Source organism: Panthera pardus, unplaced genomic scaffold (genome assembly GCF_024362965.1).
Source record: "Panthera pardus isolate Hobbes unplaced genomic scaffold, ASM2436296v1 HiC_scaffold_21, whole genome shotgun sequence".
In the NCBI taxonomy this organism is placed as follows: domain Eukaryota; kingdom Metazoa; phylum Chordata; class Mammalia; order Carnivora; family Felidae; genus Panthera; species Panthera pardus.
The window spans coordinates 50,152,284-50,174,372 of NW_026526777.1; the positions used below are offsets into that span (position 1 = coordinate 50,152,284).

Consider the following 22,089-nt stretch of genomic DNA (forward strand, 5'->3'; position numbering starts at 1 on the left):
TCTTCTGGAGACCCTTTGCTAACATCCAGGCCAACGTGATTACATTGATGTTCCAAGCTCTGATCTCAGCTCCATTGGTGACGAAATTCACAAGACGTTTACTGTGCCCTGTGGTTTTTCATCGGCTGGCCTAGGGCAGATTCAGCATAAGTAAATAAGTTCCTGGTTTAGCATTTTGGCCCTCCCATGTCAGATCCTGCCAGGACAGGGAAAAAGGCCAAAGGAGAAGCTATCATTCTGTAATTATCTTGAATCTTAAAAACGACAGGCACCCTCATGGGCAGGCATGGTGCTCTCCTTGCTTTACCCTTTTTTTTTTTTTTGCCCTCTACCATGAGTCTGGTCTGGGCAGGATCAGGATATCACTGTCTGTGGAGATGGGCATGAATATCTCACAAAGAGGTTCAGAGGGCTGGCCTGGAAGCCAGGTTCAGAGATTCTGTGCTCTCAGCTCACCTCCCTGTGGGAGCACTTTGTCAATAACCTGTTCGTTCCCTGATACCACCACTCCTGGGACCCTGGAGCAGAACGCCTTCATCCTCAGAAATTGTCTTGGACCGCCAATACATATAGGTTTCTTTTTGGGCTGATGAAGATGTTCTGGAATTACAGTGGTGATGGTCTCACAACTTTGTGAATGTACGAACCACCGTGGAATTGCATACTTTGAAAGGACAGGTTTTATGGTATGAGAATTCTATCTCAATTTTGAAAGAAGTCATGGAATACTTGGGGAGCCTGGGTGGCTCAGCCAGTTAAGCATCTGACTTCGGCTTGGGTCATGATCTCATGGCTCGTGAGTTTGAGCCCCGCGTCAGGCTCTGTGCTGACAGCTTGGAGCCTGGAACCTGCTTCAGGTTCTGTGTCTCCTCTTTCTCTCTCTTTCTCTGCCCCTCCTCTGCTCACGCTCTGTCTCCCTGTCTCTCAAAAATAAATCAACATTAAAAAATGTTTTTTAATAAAATGTTATTGATAAAATAATGTTTTCAATTTTTTTTAAATAAGGAAGTCCTGGAATACTAAGACCTTGCACAACAAATAAAAATACTGCCGCTCAGAACCTGCTAGAAGACCACACGCACTACATACTCAAATGTGCTCTCTCTCTCTCTCTCTCTCTCCGTGCTTCTGCAAAAGTCATGTTGTCTGGTGTGTGTTGGCAATGGAGGGGATCTGATAGGACTACTTCTGTTTTAGCTCCTGTTCTGTGTCAGGCTGGCATGACCTTGATCTGGGTGTTTACTTGTCCTTGCTTCCACAGTAAAAATGGAGGTAATGAGCCTGGCCTAGTTGATGAGAGTCTCCTGGGAAAGAAAAATCCATTTTAAGCGCTTTGGAGGTATGAGGTGCTAGATTCCTTCTAAAGAGTTACAGGAAGGCCTGAAGTGGCACCCAACATGTATGGAATTAATCCCAGGCTGGCTTAGAGCCGGTGTGGGTAGGAGGCTGAAAGCGTGTTGCTCTGAGTGATTGAATTATGGTGTTGGGTGTTCTATTATAAGCTGTTAGTGCTTGTGAGTTTTGTCCATGCTGAGGAGACTGGTCTCTTCCTGCAGCGGCAGGGAAGGCACTTGGGGGAGAGATGTGCTTCCCAGGAGGAATCTTCCTGGGGCTTGACCCATGGTTGGGAAGTAGCTTGTGATTGGGGCACTTGTAGTGACATGTCGTGTGGCTGCTGCTGGGAGGCACGCCCAAGGGTTTCTCTTCACCTGGAAGTCTGGAAGGCCACGTTACAGGAAAAGTGAACTCGGGAGTCCTGTGTCACTCACTGCCTCACTTAACAAATGGGGCTGTGCCTGTGGAAAACCAAGACCCGGATGCGGGGGATCTTCCATTCTTACACCCTGTGCAGCTTCTTGGCTGCTTGTGCTGGTCACTTCCAGAGCACGGACAGCTCGCCATCCTGGTGGGATGTTTGGGCGCCAGGCGAGTGGGCGAGGGGCTGAGGATGAAGGGGGTCTCTGATAATCCTGTCTTTGCTGTCCCCTCATCTCCCGTCACACACCCATTTACTCTTCTCCCCGGTCTGGAGGGTATTAGGAAGAGGTAGGGAATACTATCTGTGTCTTTTAGGGATAGGCTAATGACCTGTGGCTCCTGTGAATTCTTTTCATCAACCTACCCTGAGCGGACCAGCCAGTATTCTTCTTCCTCGTCCTCCTTCTAATTCTCCTATCAGTGTCTGCATGTCCCCTTTCCACATCTGTACCTGTTAAAAGGATATCCACCACCCTTTAGGACCCAAGGCCACTACCATCTTCTTCCAGATTTCCTCCCCTTCTTCCACCTCAACCCAGGCAAGCCTACTCTTAAATTGTACGTTTTCACATGGTGTCATTATATACATGGTGTAACACCTCCCACATTCACATTCACCCAAGGGTGGATTGCTTTGGAGAACTTGTTGAGGGCCTCATTTAGATTAGTATCACAGTGCCTAGAACAGTGCCTGGTGCACAGTGAATGCCCAATGTATATGTTAAGTCAATTAATGAATAAATACATAAGTAAATAAATAAAGCAGAACATCATTTGTGCCCTCCTACAAATAGTGAAAGATATTTATAAACTCCATAAATATTCAAAATTGCTTCCCTCTTTATGGTGCGGTACTTGATGAGAATACTATTCTAAATGTGTCTTATTAAATCTTTTTTATGTCCGTGGAATTATTATTTTTTTTGGTCAAAGGTGATAAATTTTGGGAGAAGAAGCCATGCCTTTTAAAAAATGAACTTTTATAAAGCAATGCATTGCCAAAGTGTGCTCAGCGGAATATTAGTTCTCTAGGGTGGTAATAGTTGTTAAGGAAGAAATGATTTTGAGGCCAAATGAAGTTTAGGAAAGGCTGGGCTAATCAGGTCTCTCTGTTGTGAATTATCTCATAGCTTCGATGTGATCTTGCTTAGGAATATTAGCAGGAGAGACCCATAATAGCATACTTCTGTACCAGTAGCTTAGTACCTGCAGTGTGAAATGCATAGTAGGTTTTTGGTATTTTGTTGTTAATTGTTGATGATAGTCCGGTGCCTCCATCTCGAGCCTTGAGAGCAGGTGAGTGCTTGTGTCTGTGCTAAAGGCCCAGGTTTTCACCACCCCCTCTGTGTGTACCAGCTCTGCTCTGCAAAACTGAAGAGAAAAATTAAAGGGAATTAAAAAAACATCCCTGCCACGGCGAGTATTACACATCTCCAGTGGGCTATGCAGCAAATGATTGTGGTTTTAGAAATATTCTGTCAGCCCCAGTTGCTCTGCAGTAACCTCCCAGGACTGTTCCAGACGTGCCAGTTCTCTGCACAGTAATTACCAGCTCTTTCCTTGGTAGATTCACTGGTGTCTAGGAGTAATTGCTAGGGAACTCACATTTTCAAATTTACAAGAGGCAAACAACCTTCTATTTACCTCCGGGGTTATCAGGGTATTCAAACAGTGCTGGGTAAAGGATGCTATTGATCGTAGAAATATGGGGAAGAGCTCAAATTTTCACCTTGGTGTTTTTCTCAATGGGTGAGAGTCTGGCTCACTCGATTATGGAGCAAAGATCTAGGGGGTGGATAAGTCTCTTCTTCTCGGGGCCTCTTCCCTTCCTGGAGATTTGAAACCTGACCTAACCATAGCTGGAACCCTTTGTCGTCTTTAGCTGACACCGGCTGATTGGTACCATTGCCTAGGAAGAAGATGAATAAGAAGATCCAGATTGGGCCAGTCCGAATTCTGACCTGTGCTTTGGTGTTTGTCCTCTAGAGATCTCAGGAAACACAGAGGACATCCCTCTGGTGCGCTGGAGGCAGCAGTGGCTGGAGAATGGCACTCTGCTCTTTCACATTCATCACCAAGATGGTGCTCCCAGCCTCCCTGGACAAGACCCAACTGAAGAACCCCAGCATGAATCAGCAGAAGAGGAATTGAGGATCCTGCACATCTCAGTCATGGTAGGAGCAGCGTGGCTTTAACCTCTCAGGCCGTAGCTTATGTTATCTTGACTTTAAGAGCCTTGGCGCCGTGAACGTAGCTCTACGAAACTCACTCCACAACGATCATTGATCACGTTAATAAGTAAATTTCCCATTTGTGGGAAGTGTCTCCACCTGGGGTGAAATATAAGTGGTAGTTATTTCTATACCACCGTTACCCACCTGTTCTCTTTGGGGACATGCCTAGACATGGAGTAACTTTTACAAACGAGAATATCAGATGGTGGCAGTGGATTGTCTTATAAAGGCGTTCTTCAACTAGTAGATCAGAATATCTTGTAATAGTTGCTCCATAAATGTTTGCTGAATGACTGAATTGCCAAGCTGCTTGCTGCTACCAAGCCCTCTCTCTCCTCTTCCAGCCAGGAGAAAGTCAACATTTGGCTTTCTGTCCTCTTACAACAAAGGGCATATCAATAGATATTTGCCCCTCCCTGTAGCCTAGCTCAGAACTGTCACCATCAGCCTCCCTTCTCCTCTTCAGAAATTTGAGGCCTCAAAAAAAAATGAGAAGATTCTTCCTAAAATTCTAGGAACTTGTGTTCTAGAATCTCACTCAAAAGTAGATGGTACAGTGACAGGCAGGGGTTTTGTCTGGTGGTGTTTTGTGCACTGTTGTGTTCTTAGCACTCAGAACAATGCATTCACATAGTTAATGCTTAATAAATATTTGTGGAAGAAATGAATGAATTTCCCAGTGGGCATAGACAATGTCTGCTTCCCTTGGCATCTTATATATTAGTATGGTATTGGTAAAACCAACATATTGTCTGCTTCTAGGGAAGCCTGAGAGCAGGTTGAGGCCGGACTGATTATTCATGAGCCATATATACAGAAGGCATGGGCTCTTTCATGTTTACGAAACTACATAAAACCAATCTAGGTCTTGATCTAAACTTTATCTGTTACTCTGATACCAACACTACGTGCTGTTTGGTTTTGTTTATCAAATTGGGAGAAATTGAGCACACTTCAGATACATAAAAATTCCCATTATCCAAATATTTGACATTGAAACTCTTTCCATAAAATCTCTGATGAAATCTCAGAATGTAAGTCTTCCACTGATCTCTGCACGAATAACTAGCTTGATAGATTGCCTGCATATACACAAGCTACTTTATTTAAACTATATGGTCAAGAAAAGAGTCCTTAAGAGCAAATGGTAAACCTCAATGTTTAGATGTTCTGGAAGGCAGGCAGGTAAATGAGATTGCCATGCCTCACATTTACAAATTTATTGAGGTTTCTAATATGGCAGTTATGGTACTTGTACATCCCTAATTAAAGACTAGCATTTCCTCTCTCAGGGAAGATTGTCTTCTGTCATGTAGCTTGTAGTTCCCAGAGAGCAGTAAGATCGGGCAGATCAGCCGAATCAACCCTGGCATTGACTGGAGTGACAGATGTAGAGGCCACGTTGCCTTCACATTTATGATATGGTCTCACTGAAAAGAAGGGCACAATGGTGGATTTCCCCCAGCCATTCACATCTTCCCATCAATGTGACAAGCAGTCGTCATTGTTCTGGATGGTTTTTGTTTTGTTTTGTTTTGTTTTGTTTCTTTTGGTCTGAGACCATTTCAAAGAACTAGTCATCACGCCAAGGAAATGTTTAGGGTGAAAGGAAGTGTATGGAGATTCTTAAGGACTAATACTGGGTATGATTGTATCTGAAAGGCCCTGAATATAGATGGTCAAGACAGGCAACGTATCAGAAGGTGTGTTTGGTGTGGGGCTTGAGGGAGTAGTGGAGGATCCATGGAAAGACGGTCTAATGCTGGTCCTCGTTGCTGCATCACGAATCTTAGTGTAGCAAGGATCCTGTCTTCAAGTATCCTGTCCTTTCTATCCTCAGAATGATGTGCTCCAATAAGTTCTCTAGAGAAGTATACACATGGGTATTGTGTGTGTGCACATGCATGTGTATGTGCACACATAGATGCATGTTTGTGGGGGGTGGGTGACCGTGGAGACAGAAATGTGCAGATCAAGGATGCCAAAGGATTTGAGGAAATAGTTTGTGCCCTTAAAATATAACAGTCCCTATGAGAAGCCCTCTGTTACTAATGCTTTGTTTTTTGAGGCCTCCCCCCACCGAGTGGGGATTAATGGACCGTGGGCGCTGAAATGGAAAGAGAACAAAAGTCAGCCTTCAACCTGTGTCTGAAATTTTTCCTTCATATGCTACTGGTCACCCATAGACCAACGATGACATTCTGTCTTCCAAATAAAATGGAAGAGATTCTTCCTTCAGCTTTACTTTAGTTTATTCTACGTTACTCTTCACTATGTTATTATTCATTAACCTTGCTGGAGGGGGCAAAGGTTAAAAGAGCATGGGCAGGGGGTGAGGGCAGGCAAGTCTTGTGTTTGACCTCTTGCCTGTGGATAGGCCCCTGTCTCCATGAAAAATTCAGGAAAGGCTTTGACCTGTGTAAGCAAACAGGGAGCCCAAGGTGAGGTGAAGATGTAAGGACTCCCTCCCGTCCTTGGCAAAGACGCGGTGGTCAGCGGAGTCTCTCCGAGTCCAGCTTGCTATCTTACCTTGCCCTACTCCCATTCCATGCCATACGCTCTCGCGCACTGCCTCTCCTGTCCTTAACATTCCATTCTAGACACAGTTTCAAAGTCTAAAGTTGTGTATCTGCCCTCAGCTTAGAAATCAAGCCTGAGGGTATCCTGTTTGAAGATACCGTTCCTAGAATCTCTGATGGCTTCTTCTTAAGAGACTCGGGGACTGGTAGACTTCATCTGATATGCTTTATACCACATCCTTCGGAGGTGAAGTAGGCAGCCATTTGAGGCATCTGGAAAGAGAGCATTATAAATGTCAGAAGATTTTGCAGGCCTTTGACTAGTAACACTGTTGGACAGCAAAATGCACTTACATGAAATTTTATTACCCAAGCCCTGTTGGTTATGAAATAACAATAGCAGAGCTATTTTTCATTAACTGTAACGATCGATACTGATGTGGTTTTCAGTTCGGATCCAAATAGCATAATTTGAAAAAGAGAAAAGTTAAGGTGATTATCAAAATATGAATACACCCAACCTTTTCTCTCTTGTTAAGAAAATGTATATTTAAAAGCTTAACTGGTAATTCTAAATATTTCCAATATGTGCAGAGGGAATTAATGGTTCTGTGACAACCTTCAAGTTTACATTTCTCTGATTTTGTGTTTACCCTTTTCCCATCCATATTGCCTCAATGCAGGGACCACTGTTTATTTTTATATTTTGCATTTACTGTGTTTAGTTTTAAGCACAAAGTATAAGTAATGAGAGACTGAAAGGCAAAGGAATACCTTTTTTGTATCCTTATGACACTCTGTGAATGAGAATTGGCGAGTGCTTGTTTCCACTGCGCCCAGTGTAAGTATACCATCGGCAAAATGGTGGGCTTGAGGGAAACCAGTACCTCAGCTGGGGACTTGGCAGTTGAAAACTTTGAAAACCCTTTTGCTTTACTTATTTTTCAATCACATCCTAAAATTTTTGAATTATTTTTTCCAAAGAGGTACTCTTTCCCTCCTGACATCTCAGATTACCGCGTTGAGGGTCAAACAATGTGTTGTAACCTCCAGCATGATTCAAACTGGGCGGAAGAGATTTATTGTGAATCTTGCAAGGTAATTGACATTTAAAACTACTGAAGCACACAGGGATACTCTTGATACTCTTTTGCAAACTCTTGAACAAGTGAAAGCCAAACCATCGAATGGAAATCAGTTGTGTGAATTTAAATCCATAAATCAGAGAATTGTTCAGTTATAAGCACATCCTTTACTCCACAGCATAGAAGGTCAGGTTTTAATATGACTTTGGTTTTTTTAATGTTTACTTATATTTAAGAGAGAGAGAGAGAGAGAGAGAGAGAGAGAGAGAGCGCTGCGAGTGGGGGAGGGGCAGAGAGCGAGGGAGACGCAGACTCCAAAACAGCTCCAGGCTCCGAGCGGTCAGCATAGAGCCCGACTTGGGGCTCGAACCCACAAACCATGAGATCACCACCTGAGCTGAAGTCAGGGGCTCAACCAGCTGAGCCACCCAGGCACCCCTAACATGACTTGACTTTAGATATTCAGACTCTGTGGGTTTAAATTTCCATGTTGTACTTTTGCTAATTTGCCATATGATCTACATTTTTCTTCTTACGGTATGCAAAAGAATTGAATGGTGCATAATAGCACTTTAATGTATCATCTATATATTTCATCTTTGTAATTAAAGATGGAAGTGGTAATAGACTTCCTATATGCATATAGGTTGGTTAAATACAGTGTTCACAGCAAGTAACCTTTCAAAAATCCTTCAGTTTGGTATATATATTTTGCAGTCATAACTCCTGCTGGTAGGTAAGCTTTCGTAGTTCAGCCCTCGTAGGTGCAATTCACAGTTGTGTGGAAAAAAATAATGTTTGAGCGTTTGTCTATCTCCTTGGAGATTTGGGGACTGGAGCCCATCAGTGAAGCCTGGGTCTGCTCAAGACCACTAGTCCCACCTCTGTGGGGCCCACCGGCCAGTGTCTGCAGGTCCGTGTGGCCCTCAACTGCTGGCTCCTCAGGTGTCTCCAAGCACCTTGTCTCTGGGAGCTCCAGGTGAGCCCTAGACACGTGGTTTTCTTTTGGGAGAAACAGCATAAAGAACCAGGTTCAGGGACAAAGGAGGCCACAGGTGTTACTGTGGAGTCCCAGCATCCAGGAAATAGAATGGACACTTTAGAGAAGTTGTATCATGGGGAAGTAACGGCTGGGCCGGGTTAGTACAAAGCCTACGGAACATACCTATGGGAGCTTCCAGGACTGTGTTTCCACGACCGTCGCCAACTTTGTGCCAGAGAACCCATCCTTGCTCTCACTTGTGCATCCTCGCTCAAGTTCAGTTCAGCTGCCTATGCATCGTGTGTTACTTTGGTTGAAGCTGTCTTCACTGCACTCGTAAAGCTCAGCCACGTCTAAGGGCAGGGAAGAGCATTTCTAAGTATGGTCATTGCTATGTGCCGTCAAGCCCATCAGTTTATTATTAAGTGTTTGTGGGCATAGGAGAGCTAGATGATTTTTCTGTCAGTCCCTTTTGCCTTCAGCTAATCGGTTACAAAAATTCATTAGCAAATTCGTTAATCAGGGTCACTTTTACATCTTCATTGTCAATTTATATTGTTTGCTTAGTTCAACTGAGGATGCCCTATCCTTCTTTTTGATCTTTAGAAAGAAATGGAAGGGCACCTGGGTGGGTCAGTCAGTAGAGCGTCCGACTTCGGCTCAGGCCATGATCACACAGTTTGTGGGTTCAAGCCCTGTGTTGACAACTCAGAGCCTGGAGCCTGCTTCAGATTCTGTGTCTCCCTCTCTCTCTCTGCCCCTCCCCCACTCATGTGCGTGCACGCGCTCTCTCGCTCTCTCTCAAAAATAAATATTAAAAAAAATTTTTTTAGAAAGAAATGGAGGAGTTTAGACATGTCTTGTGTTACCACAAAAGATAGAACTAGAGTGATAACAGATTCAGTCCAAAGAACTTTTCTAGCAATTCAAGCCATCCATTATGGGGCAGGACTGACTTACTGGCCATACTGTCCCCTTGCCAAAGCCATTGTCTTGTACTTGGCCTCCTACTAAGAAAATGGTGGGCAGTTCGTAAAATAATAGCAAGATCCCTACAGACAAAACCTCCTCGCGCTTGGGTTGTTACTGGCAGACTGATGTGCAAAAGAGGACATGCCAGGGCCCATTTGGGGGCTCTCCCAAGTGCCAAGGGAAGGTTGGTTTTTAAACCTCCCCACTTGGCACCATGGTTTGGCTATGCCTGTCTTGCCAAGGCGCATTAGGTGCAGGTACATGGGAGTCCATTAGCCATTTCAGGTGTTGGGCTATTCCCAGTGCTGGCTGTGCTCCCATATTCACACGAGTGTGTGTGTGGGGGGGCTAGAATGTGTGGGAAAGAAACACTGGGTTTAGGGTTGGAAGGTAAGCTTCAGAGCCTGGCTTTATACGACGTCAGGTAATCTGCTGACCTTTTGAGAAGCTTCTCACCTCAACTGTGAAATGGATACATTCACTGCTGAGGCTTTTTAGTTTCCAAAAAATGGAGATCCACTCAGGCCTTCTCTGTAAGGGTGTTTGACTATAGTAACTCACATGGAGGTAAGGTAGACAGGAATCTTCTCTTTTTTTTTTTTAATGTTTATTTATTTTTGAGAGACAGAGCACGAGCGGGGGAGGGGCAGAGAGAGAAGGAGACAACAGAATCGGAAGCAGGCTCCAGGCTCCGAGCTGTCAGCGCAGAGCCCCACACAGGGCTTGAACCCACGAATCATAAGATCATGACCTGAGTCGAAATCGGATGCTTAACCGACTGAGCCACCCAGGCGCCCCTACAGGAATCTTGTAATTAAAAAAAAAATCCTCAAAGTAGAATTTCATGAACTCTGGAGCTGAAAGGTTGTGCAGGATCTGGGAGTCATCCTGTCAGCCCCCAGCATCCACGGCTGGTTTGTGGTTTGGCTCTTTGACGCGTCCCTCTTTATTGTTCCCATTGCCATAAATTAGCTCCTTTGTCCAGCGTACTCTGTAAATCTCATCCCCATTTTGATGCTTTTCAATGTTTGTACTATCCATTTATTCACCAAGTCACTTCACTTGTGACCCCTCGGGACTTCTTGCACCTTTACGTGTCCATCCCTGTCCCTGTGGCTGCCAGATTCCCTGCTTTTCCCCATCTCCCCTGACTCCTTAGGGAGACAAGCAGAGGGAAGCTAGTTACCATAGTTCTTGTTTGTTGACAGCTTTTTTCCTTTCAAATCACCCCGTGGGAGGCTATAACCTTAACCTTCTCCCGTTGGCTGTGGTTACAGGAAGGTTGGCTTAGGTGGCACAGAACACGACTAGTCCTGTTCCAGGCCCAGCTCGGAACCCCTTTCTTTAGCAGAGGAGAGAAGCCATGATCCCATGATTTGCTTGTTCAATGTGACGGGTGTGCTGCAGGGGAGCCTGGGTGGCTCAGTCGGTTAAGCGCCCCACACTATTTTTGGCTCAGTTCATGATACCAGGGTCATGGGATCAAGCCCTGCATCGGGCTTCATGCTGGGTGTGGAGCCTGCTTAGGATTCTCTCTTTCTCCCTCTGCCCCACCCCCACCAAAAATCCCCCGAAAAAACACTACTCTAAAGTACTTACGGTATATATTACCGTATGTTTTATTCTCATCACAACACCATGAGGTAGGGATAATTATCATCCCATTTTACAAATGAAGGGACCAAGGGCCAGAGAAGTGGAGTAACATACCTAAACTCAAACAGCTGTTAGGTTACACAGCCAGGATTTAAGTCGAAGCAGTTGGCAGAGTCCAGACTCTGTTCTCTAAGAAGCACCAGCTCATATTCTGGCCAGTCGTGGGTGCCCAGTAAGTATTTCTTACATGTCCTTTCGTCGGTTTTTGGTTTTTTGTCCACTTTTGACTGCTGAGCCTCATCTGATGCTTTTCCCCCATTGTTGCTTCAAAACCAGTAACTCTGTGAGCACTAGGACCCACAAGCAAGTTGGAATATAGATCTTTCTTCCTGTGGCTACACCAGACAGCTAACCCCAAAAGCTCAGATTCCGTTCAGCTTGGCTACACCCACCTGCTAACCTTGGCTTCAGCCACACCGCCTCACAGCTGGCTGCGGGCTTATTGGCAGGGAAGGGAAGAGGGCAGTTAGGGACTTTTCACTCTAAATTGTGAAAGTCATATAACAATAAATGTAGGCTTTTTCAGGTACATACTTTCACATCTTTGCAGTTTTTAAAAACAAAAAAACATTTTAAAAGCATTATTGACCTGTCATTGATTTAAAAGAAATCATTGACTCATTCATTCATTTAGATATGGATTCTTTACCAGTATCTGTCAGGCTAAGGAGGTAGAAAATTAATAAGACAACCTTTTGCTTTCAAGGAACATTTAATGATATTATTAACACTTAATATTGGAGGATGGCCTTTGGCAGAACTGGGAGGCAGGTAGAGTGTCTACCTTCTTTTCCATTTCTTTATATTTTTTACATCCTTTTTACAGTTTTGTTCTTCTCTTTCCTGAAGCTCATGGAGACCTTAAGCTGCCCCCATTTCTCCAGACAGCAAGGAGAAGAGCTAAGAGGCCACATTTTCATGGTACTATTTTTTAACAACATGATGTAATACTCTGTTCAGCAATTTAACTCACTTGATATAGAAGCCAACAAATTTTAAGTACTTAGTTCCAAAAATCTCTGAAGATCCTTTTGAAAGCGGGAGTCATAATCTCTGTGGGGTTTAAATCGATAACAAGAACTGGTGATACTCATAGTAATGAAGCTAACATTTTTACTCGCTGGGTCCCAGGCGACGTATGGGATCACTTTCATGCATAATATCAGTCCACTCTCTAAAAATCTAGTGAAATAGATGGTAATTCTCCCACTTTTCAGATACGAACACTGAGACTTCGAGAAAGTACATCACAGATCCGAGGTCTTACAGGTGGAGCCAGGATTCAAGGCAAACGCATCCGACTCCAGACTTCATTCTGCCGTGACCGTGCCGCTTGCTGGCTTCAGGGTCAGCCGGTTTGTTCAGTTTTCCAGGCTGTGGGATAATTTTGCTTCCTCTGGCTAGCACAGTAGAGACCCTTCACTTGATGAACATTGGGAAAGCTCATAGAGAACTGGGCAAGGAAGGTGCTGTCATGATGGAGTCTCTGAGCTACATCAAAGGGTGAAGATCTGCACTGAGCAAACGGATAAAGCATCGCAGAGAAGCCTGGGGTTGACTCTGGACAGAGGTCATCGAGAAGCCAAGACTCCAGAGAAGACTATACAGTCCGTGTATTGAACTTCAGGGCGGGAGTTTATAGCAAGGCTTTGTTATCAGAGAGACTAGTTTAAATCCCTGTTCTACCCCTTACTACGTTTTCTAGTGTCCTTGGGTCAGTTGCTTAAAACTCTCTGAACTCACTTTCCTCATTTATGAAATGGGAATGATAATAGATTCTGCTTCTTAAAGCTGTTTTGAGGATTAAATGAGATGATTCTTACTAAGCACTTCCTACAGTGCCTAGCCCGTGGGAGGTGCCCAGTAAATACGAACCAGGTAAACCCTTGGGGTGCCGGGCAAGCTGCCTGTAACCATTCCGTGCGCAGTGTGTTACTCCAGGGCCCACTACCTTACGGAGCCAGAAAAGCAGCTGGGATCATGGCAGCCCCTTGCAGGAGTCCTGGAGGAGTTGTGCTCAGGGGCAAGACTGAGGCAATTAAGGTCATCAGGGCAACAGAACGGGCCCCTTGTGAAGCCGGGATGTGGCCGTGTACATCTAGGGCATTGTTAAGCCACTTCTGTTTCACTGTTTACAGGGTTTCCTAGCAGCTATCCTATGGTTTGGGAGGACGATCCCAGCTCCAAATTCCCTGGAAGAACTTCACTAATTTATTTATTTATTTTATCAAACCAAATGATGTCATTATGGGAATTTCTGTTCTGCTGAGGTATCTAAGAGTGTTGTTACTCACGTTCACGATGGGGAAGAGAAGGCATGGACTGATGGGAGACGTTTGTGGCCAGCACTGGTGAAAAGGCTCAGGGTTCTTTGTTGTTTTTAAATTTTTTTAAACATTTATTTATTTTTGAGAGACAGAGAGAGACAGAGCATGAGCAGGGGAGGGGCAGAGAGAGAGGGAGACACAGAATCCGAAGCAGGCTCTGAGCTGTCAGCACAGAGCCTGATGCGGGGCTCGAACTCGCAAACCGCGAGTTCATGACGTGAGTTGAAGTCGGACGCTTAACCGACTGAGCCACCCAGGCTCCCCAAGACTCAGGGTTCTTAATCTGAAGGCTGTTATCTTTCCTCCAGCTCATGCTGCCTTCTTCTTACCTTCTGCCCATGTCTGAAGCTTCGTGATTCTTTCACTGACCCGAAATTTGCCTTTAAATCTGACCTCAAGCCTACACTCAATGGGTGGTTGGTGGGGACAGAGTAGCTTTGGGTATAGTGGATGTAGGCAGCCATGTGCCCAGAGACAGAAGCCTGCGTGGGCAATGGCAGGAAATCAGGCCACGGGTCTGTAAAGTGCCAGATGATAAACACTTGCAGCTTTGCAGTCTGTTTGAACTCTGGTACAACTACCCAACTCTTGCCATTTTATAGTGCCGAAGTAGCCATATGCAATAAGTAAATGGATAAATGTGGCTGTGTTCTAATAAAGCTTTATTTACCAAATAGGCAGCGGGCACCATTTGGCCTAGAGGCCGTAGTCGGCTGATCCCCATCTAGTACATTCTCTTTTGTCTACAGCGCGTAAACAGAGACTGAAATCTTAACAACTTAGTGGAAGTGTTAGGGTACCATTTGCAGAGTGAAAGATAATAGTTTGCTCATTTTAGTCAGACTCCTATAGATTGATTATAATTGTCACTTAAGGCAGACATTGACAGAGATCGTTCTTGCTACAAATTCAAGGCACAAATTCAGGTGAGATACAAGCATATTAGCCTCTCCTGAGAGGTATTGATGGGTTTAGCGAAGACAAAGTTGATGAAAACAAAATATGCTTAGACTTGACAAGGGAATTATAAACAAGGTATGGGTTAGGAAATATGCAGTTTTTTTTCCTTCCCTATGAGGCTGATGGCTCCTGCTTGGTTTCGATTTTGACATACACAGTAGACTTTTGTGAAATGTTTAGATAGGTTACAACAGCCCCTTATACAGAAACACCTAATGTTGGTGGACATGCACGCAGAGAAGTTTATTACGCTTCCAGACAGGTCATGATACATTTGGTCTGTGATATGTAAGGACTTTACATTTATTTATTTTTGAGAAATGGAGTGAGACAAAGCGTGAGTGGTGGAGGGGCAGAGACAGGAGACACAGAATCTGAAGCAGGCTCCAGGCTCTGAGCAAGCGGTCAGCACGGAGCCTGATGCGGGGCTCGAACCCACAAACTGTGAGATCATGACCTGAGCCGAAGTCGGACGCTCAACCAACTGAGCCACCCAGGTGCCCCAATACTTAAGGACTTTAAGAGTTAGTGGCGGCTGTCTGCCTTGCTTATAAATAAGGCTGAAGGTGGACGAGGCATTTTGAGAGACCTCACCTCATAAAATCGCCTTATCGCATACCCTGTCAAGTATGAGCCCAGGTTCATTGGAAGTCTTGCCTGCATGAGAGGCTGATGTCAGTAGCTCTCCTCCAGATTGCACAGGAGTCTCCGTGGTACATCCGAGGAGGTCGGGAGCTTCCTGCTGCTGCCTTGCTATTTATGATTCTCCTGATACCTCTGTCACTGCTGCTGACATCCACGAATAGCAAGAGATGAGTCAAATAGCCTTCTAACTTGGGCGAATCAGATGCTCAGTTAATTGATATATTGAACTGTGGCTGACAGCAGTGAGTGCCTCATGGAGAAGTATCTGGGCCTTCTGGGCTTGGCTCCCAGTCCCGAAATTTGCTTAAGGTGAACTTAAGGGGATTTCTGCAGCCCCCTAAAGCACCATGGCCATATGAGATCCCTAAGAGATCAGACAGCAGGTGTTTGTTAAAGGGCTCAGCCTTTTGTTTCCTCCCTTCCTATATTCTGTCTGAGCAAGAAGGTGGAAGAATTTGGGACTGAGACGCATAAGCATTTGGGACGTAGAGGAGTGAGTGTGTCAGAACTTGACCTGTCTGGGCCTCAGACACATTCTTACGAAGGAAGGTAAGCCACCCTACAAACAAACGCAGGAGGGCTCTGCCTCCCAACGGTGATGTTGAAGCATCCCAGTTTGATTCTTTTTATTCCCTAAATGATGTGGCATGTACACACGCAGGTCACCGTCCCTGGGCTTTCAGCTGGCCGCCTTGGGGGCTCTGCTGAACAGAGCAGGCGGCCTCGGCACCTGAGAGTTCCAGCCTGTCAGAACATAGCCACCATCCTTGGACCCCGCCTGCGGTTGGAACGGGCAGCACCAACGTGTCCCCGCTGGGGCTCTGCCCGGAACTCCCAGAACAGAGTGGCGCCACCAGGCTGTGCTCCCGTAGACGGCATTTTCTCTTCTTCCCTCAACAGTGATACATGCTGGGCCAGGGAGACCAGGGGAGCATTGAATTAGAAATCAGGAGGCTTTGCTTATGGGCCTTTTCCCCACAAAAGTCTGTGAAACTGCAGGCATATGTCTTCACCTGCCAGAAGCCTGTTCTCATCTGCACATGAGTGTTCTTAAAACTTTAGGCATTCGGATTGTGCCACGGTTTTTTGTTTTGTTTTGTTTTGTTTTTAATCTGCCTTGGTATTTTCTGAATATTTTTATTTACATTGACTGGCTTTTCCGGTTTGACCTTATTTTTGCCTTAGATGAAAAGGCCAACAAAACCAGGGGTTTGATGTTATCGTTAATGATATCGGTACAGGTTAGGAAAAATATTATTGTATAAAAGAATGAAATGAAAACATCCCCTACTTTTGCCAGCCATTGGCATGGCGCCAACTAGGAGCACATGGATGGGCTGTGGGCACTCTGCCTTGGGAATCCCAAACTGGATGACCTTGTAAGTTGCTTCCAGCTCTGGTATTCCAGGAGTATGAAAGTGAAGGACATATGGGACACTAGCAACCCCAGTTAAAACAGACTTCAGAGTAATATACAGAGAAACTGTATTCTGCTCCCTGCAGCAACTCTGTTTTTCTTTTTCCCATTTACGAACGTGGGATGATGGTCCGCGGGGAAAATGGCGGGCTTGTCTGCCTGTAGGTTGGGTTGAATGGAAGTGGTTCTGCCCAGGGAGAGAGCTGTCACTTCCCGCTGTGCTGACCTGTCGAAAGGAGTTTGGTGGCTGGGAGCCTTTTCCCGTGGCCCAGTGGGGCCTGTCCTCAGGATTTGCTGAGCCGCTAGCCCAGGGCCTCTTGTGCTCAGCCAGCCGTCCTCACAGTCTCCCACGGAGTCTGCCTGGACACGCCCCCACCTTTGCCTCAGGGAGGACACTGGGAGCCTCCTGGGGTCGGCCTCAGAGTGGAGTGGCTCCTGGACCACGGGAGGGAGCACATCATGGGAAATAAAAGACCACAACCTTCTGCTTGGGGGATTTGGTGCATCTGGGAGTCACCTCTGGAGCACTTGGAGTCCTCAAAGAGGACATTTCTCCTTCTACCCAGAATGACTGCGATGAAACCAGAGGCGGAGTGATTCTGGCAAGCACAACCGAGCCGGTGGTTTTATATTTCTTCCTCCCCTGACGGCCTCAGTGTCCCTTTGTGCTCTCTTCTCAGGACAGCACTTGTAGGTCTGCTTTGGAAGGAAAATTCCTGATAAGATAGTGGGTTCTGCCTTGCCAAATAACAGGACACCTCCCAGACTTCCCTTCCGGGAGAGCTCTCCTGGTTCTCAGGACGGCATCTGGACAAGGTCAAGGACAAGTCAGTGCCACCTCTCTCAGTAATGAGAGGCCGTCTTCGGTCTCTAAGGCACTGGAGACCCTGCTGTCTTTCTCTTCCCTGCTTCCTCTTCCACATGCCCTTTGTGAGTTCCTTTGCCTCTTTGATCAAACTTGCATCTGATGTTCATTTTCACCTGATTTCATCTAATGAAAAAAATTGGAGTGGGAAGTGGGCCGTGTAACCATTCCTGTGTGGGACTGTGAGTGTGTTCAAAGGGCTGCGTTTGCCTCCAGAATTTTATACCAGCGTCTATGTCAAAGGCTGCCTTATCCAGTTAATATCCTTCCATGTCACTAGGGTCGCAGAGAAAGAAGAGTGAAAAGGAGAAAAGTAGTTCTTTCGCTTGAGAATCATCTACACAAATAGTGCATTTTATTATTTGGGGAGAGAGGGATCTGTCCTCCTACTCATTCTTATTGCCCAGGATGCCCTTTTCTGTACCCTCTTACTCACTGCTGCTGCACCTGCCGTGGCCGTGTCTTCCTGGGCCCCTCCTTCCCCTCCATGTGTATGCGTTCAAATCCTACCTCTCTTTCGGGTCCCGTTTCAAATGTGTCCACCTGGCCACCTCTCTGCATCATTCAGCTGGAGACCATTCCTCCCCCTTGGTCTCCTATGGCCGGGCGAACAGGAAAGGCTTCTTTGAGCCTTTCTTATGGCTGGTGTCTGTTTCCATCCAAAGGCAATTTTGATGAATCTTGTCTTCCCTACCAGACTCCAGGATCCTAAATGGCAGGATCTGGTTTTAAGTCTGATTCATCTTTATATTTCTTACAGCTACCAACACGACGCTTCACACAAGGAATGTCCCCAGTTGGTGTTTGTGAAATGAGTAGAATTTGTTTGTATCATGTTTTTTTTTTTTTTCACTTGGTCCTTATAACTGCCTCTGTCTCCAGCCTTGGCCTCTCCTACCAGCTTCTGACTTACATATCTGCTTGGGTGTCCCACATGCATTGTGAACAGTGTTTCCCCACCCACCCTGTCCTCCCCTTGTGCCTCCTGTGGTGACAGGGCCACCAACACCGTCACCCAGGCTAGACCCCCTTTCCTCCCCCTCCTCATTCATTCACTCCAGCACCAAATTCTCCTCATTTTAGTTTCCAGATGCCACTGGAATCCTTCTGTACTTGTCCCCTCTGCTGCCGCTGGTAGGACAGCCTCCCTCCCCAAACCCCCCCCCGCCCCGCCCCCTCCTCTCACCAGATTGCTACAGGCGATTTCCACCTGTTCACGCTGCCTTCTGACTTGCTCCCCTCAAAAACTTCCCTCTTTCGGGGCTCCTGGTTGGCTCAGTCAGTTAAGCATCCAATTCTTGGTTTCGGCTCAGGTCATGATCTCATGGTTCATAAGTTAGAGCCCCACATTGGGCTCTGTGCTCACAGTGCAGAGACTGCTTGGAATTCTCTCTCTCTCTCTCTCTCTCTCTCTCTCTCTCTCTGCCCCTCCCCCACTGTCCCTCAAAATAAATAAATAAACGTAAACAAAAAACTCCCCTCCCATTGCCACCAGGCTGTTCTTAGCAAAGTGCGGCTTGCACGGTATCATCTTGCTCACAAAACACCTGAAGTAATTCCCTTCACTCTGAAAGGTCACTTCCCAGCTAACCTTTTCATGGCCTGACCCTCATCTCGTCTCCTCGGTTTCCACTCTGTCCTAGCCACACTGACCAACTCGGTCATGGTGCCTGGAAGTCCCTTGCTGTGTCATACTTCTGTGATTTCACGCGTGTTTTACTTTTGGCTTACAATGTCTTTCCTCTCTTCTGAGTGGAGTTGCTTCTAACTACTGGCTTTAAAATTCGCCCGTGAGTTCCCTGGAAAATGCCCTGACCCCTTTCCCTCTAGGCAGGGTTGAGTCATGCTCTGCAGTCCCTGACACGCCTTCCTGCCACGGACCTCATCGTCATCTGTGCATGCGGCTGTCTCCCTGAGCATGAACTCCTTGCTTGGGGGCGGGGAGGGGGTGAAGGTGAGGAGTTCCGCATCTCTGCGTCCTAGCGGAGCCTCTGGTCTTTGCTAGGAGGCCAAGAGGGACTTTGGGAATGAACGGCCAACCCCATGAAGAAGGCTGAGCAAATCCGACAGACCGCTGAGGCTCAAAGGTCCGAGGGCTGAATGACTGGTAAGTGGCGCCATTGGGAACAGAAGCTGGTTGCTGGTCAGCTCGCCTTCCCTCGTCTTGCAAGACCTTTGGTGGAATGTTCTACTCTGGTCTCCTCTCTGATGGTTGTGGCTCCCTACTCTTCCACTAAACCGTCACCTCCCCTCTTCCCTTCACGTGATCATGGAACAGGAAGCCCAGGGAAGACTACCCTACCCACCAGAGCTGGCTAGTCACAAGGCCATCTCTATCCATCTATTCATCCGTCATCGTCTATGGAATGTTTTAAAATCGTTTTTTAATTGATACTGAGCAAAATCACTGTGAGATATTTTCAGAGTGAAGACTTCGGTTTTGAGTGTTCCAGGGCATGGGTGAAGGACTGGGGTAGTACCCACTAGTGTTATAAATTTAGAGGGCCCCTCCCAGGACCTGAAGACAGGACAGTCCCTGACCCAGCCTCTGGACAAAGCAAACGGCTCGCCTTTCATATCCTCGGTGGCTGCGTTCACACCTCTGCAGTTCTCGGCCACGGTGCCGGGTCCCCATCAGTTGTGAACTGTGGCAGCTGAATCTGACACTGATAATAGTCACAGTGTCAGGATTTGTAACTGGTTTCCTTTTCTCCATTAGAATAGAGTCTACATTATAAGTGCCCGATAAAAAAAAGTCGTTCTCACTCAGCTTGCATTCTGGTCTGGTTTCTTGACCCAGAGGAAACTTCGCTGGGGTTACAGCCGGCACTGGGTGTGCCTGTGGGGTCTACCCAGTTTGTAGCCTGCATTCGTCATGGTGTGGTGGCGGGGAAGACCGTTGAGAACGGCTGGTCCTGACAGTGTGTGGCCCTCTGCTAAGGCAGATGCAGTTTCTGCACTACAGAACGGAGTTAGCGAGAACTCCTACATCCTACCTGCAGTCACTCTCTAGAAGCGGAAAGATAAATGCAAATATATGTGCATACATAAATACAGATAATGCATATATTAATGAAAACAAAAAGTAAAGCTTTGGTTTCCAGGAGAGAGGACTTTCTTCACACCCTTCCCTTTGTAAAGCACGTAGCAGAGGTTTTCCTATAATTAGGTGCTCATAGATGTCTTATAACTGCACTTAATGTGCTGATCATTTTGCAGTATATACAAATATCAGATCATCATGTTGTACACCTGGAACTAACGTAATGTCATATGTCAGTTATATGTCAATCATAAGGAAAAAATGTGGTGACAAATTTCTTTAACCTCTCTGGTGACGAGACGCGATTCACGCGGAGTTTTGTGGAGTAAGCAAGTACAGGCCAGTTAGTTTTTCTAGAGGAAAAATGGCTGTCGGTTTAAGTGAGGCCCCTGCCATCTCACAGCAGCTTTGCTGATGGCACAAAAAGGTACAAGTCAGAACGAGGTTGGATAAATGGAAGCCATCGTGCTTTCTGGAAGCACAGCTAACGTCCTCTGGATGACGGGTCTGTAGCATGGACCTCCCATCTGAACCACCCACCCTCGTGGGTGAGGATGCTGACGTCCTACCGGAGCTGACTTCTTCCTGGGTGGCTCTGTGCCGAGGGGACCTCTCAGCACTGGCCAGGGAGCCAGCAGAGAGGAGTGAAGATGGGCTCCCCGATGGAGGCCTTAAGTCTGAGTTGACAGACAGCAGGAAAGTCATGTTCTGTGTGCTGTATCAACCTGGCCAAGCCAACCTCACTTTAATTAATCAAGCAGTGCACTGTCCATGCTGAGAATGGGGCTGTGGAAAGTTTTTAAAGTGGGGTCTCTGCCTGCATGTGTAGTCAGAGCTATGATAATGGGACATAGCAGAATTAGGGATTAAAGATTAATTCAGAAATGCCCACATATGCTTTCAGAGTGGGGACAAAACATGTCCTAGGATCGTAGAAATCAAACTCATTTTTGGGAAGGAGAGGAACTTCTGGTGGGGGCCGTGGCGGGGGTAAGGGGCTTAGGCAAAGGGATGGTGAGGGAGGGCAGGTCAGGGGAGGGAGAGGGCAAAGGCTCTGGGATAGGCAATAGGCATGGGCGTGTGTCCTCTCTCTCCCTCCCTCTCCCACTTACTCCTTTCAACCCACCTTTCTCTCTCTCTCCCTCCCTCCCTCCCTCCCCCTCCCTTACAATAACACTGAATCTTAAAAATAGAAAAAATAAATCACCTCTATTAAAAAGTAGAAAAATAAAATCCCATGAACGCGGTGATCTGAATTAAATCATAATGGTGCCGCTGGTTGGCTGGGAATGGCCCTCCTGGGGTCAGCAGCACATGCCCGCCCCAGGTACAGAATAATGTCTTGTCTGGAAAGATGATGTCTGTCTCGTCAGTTGCCTTGGAAGCAAGAACCCCTGACTATCTTTGTATCATGAGAGTGTCTCTGGCCAGAGCAGGCTGACCTGTGGATTCACACTACATGATCCAGCCACTGATCAGTAAATCAAAACTATAGCAGAGTTGGGCCTTTTGTCACTTTCCACGGGGTTGGGGTGGGGGGGGGGCGGGCAGAGGGGTGAGCTGGGGCTCAGCTTCCAGCTTCCCTCTGCTTGGGCCCATCTTTGGCTGGTGAACACTGGGCCTGTG

General features: G+C 46.4%; 1 protein-coding gene across 5 annotated transcripts in view; it reads left to right on the forward strand.

Moving 5' to 3' along the window:
• Window positions 1-22,089, forward strand: part of ASTN1 (astrotactin 1) — a 299,391-nt gene that overhangs the window by 111,167 nt on the left and 166,135 nt on the right. For all 5 annotated transcript variants that reach the window (XM_053909243.1, XM_053909246.1, XM_053909244.1 and 2 more), the window contains exon 2: window positions 3,745-3,932. In XM_053909243.1, the coding sequence (XP_053765218.1) occupies window positions 3,745-3,932 (188 nt within the window). The remainder of the gene's footprint in view (window positions 1-3,744; window positions 3,933-22,089) is intronic.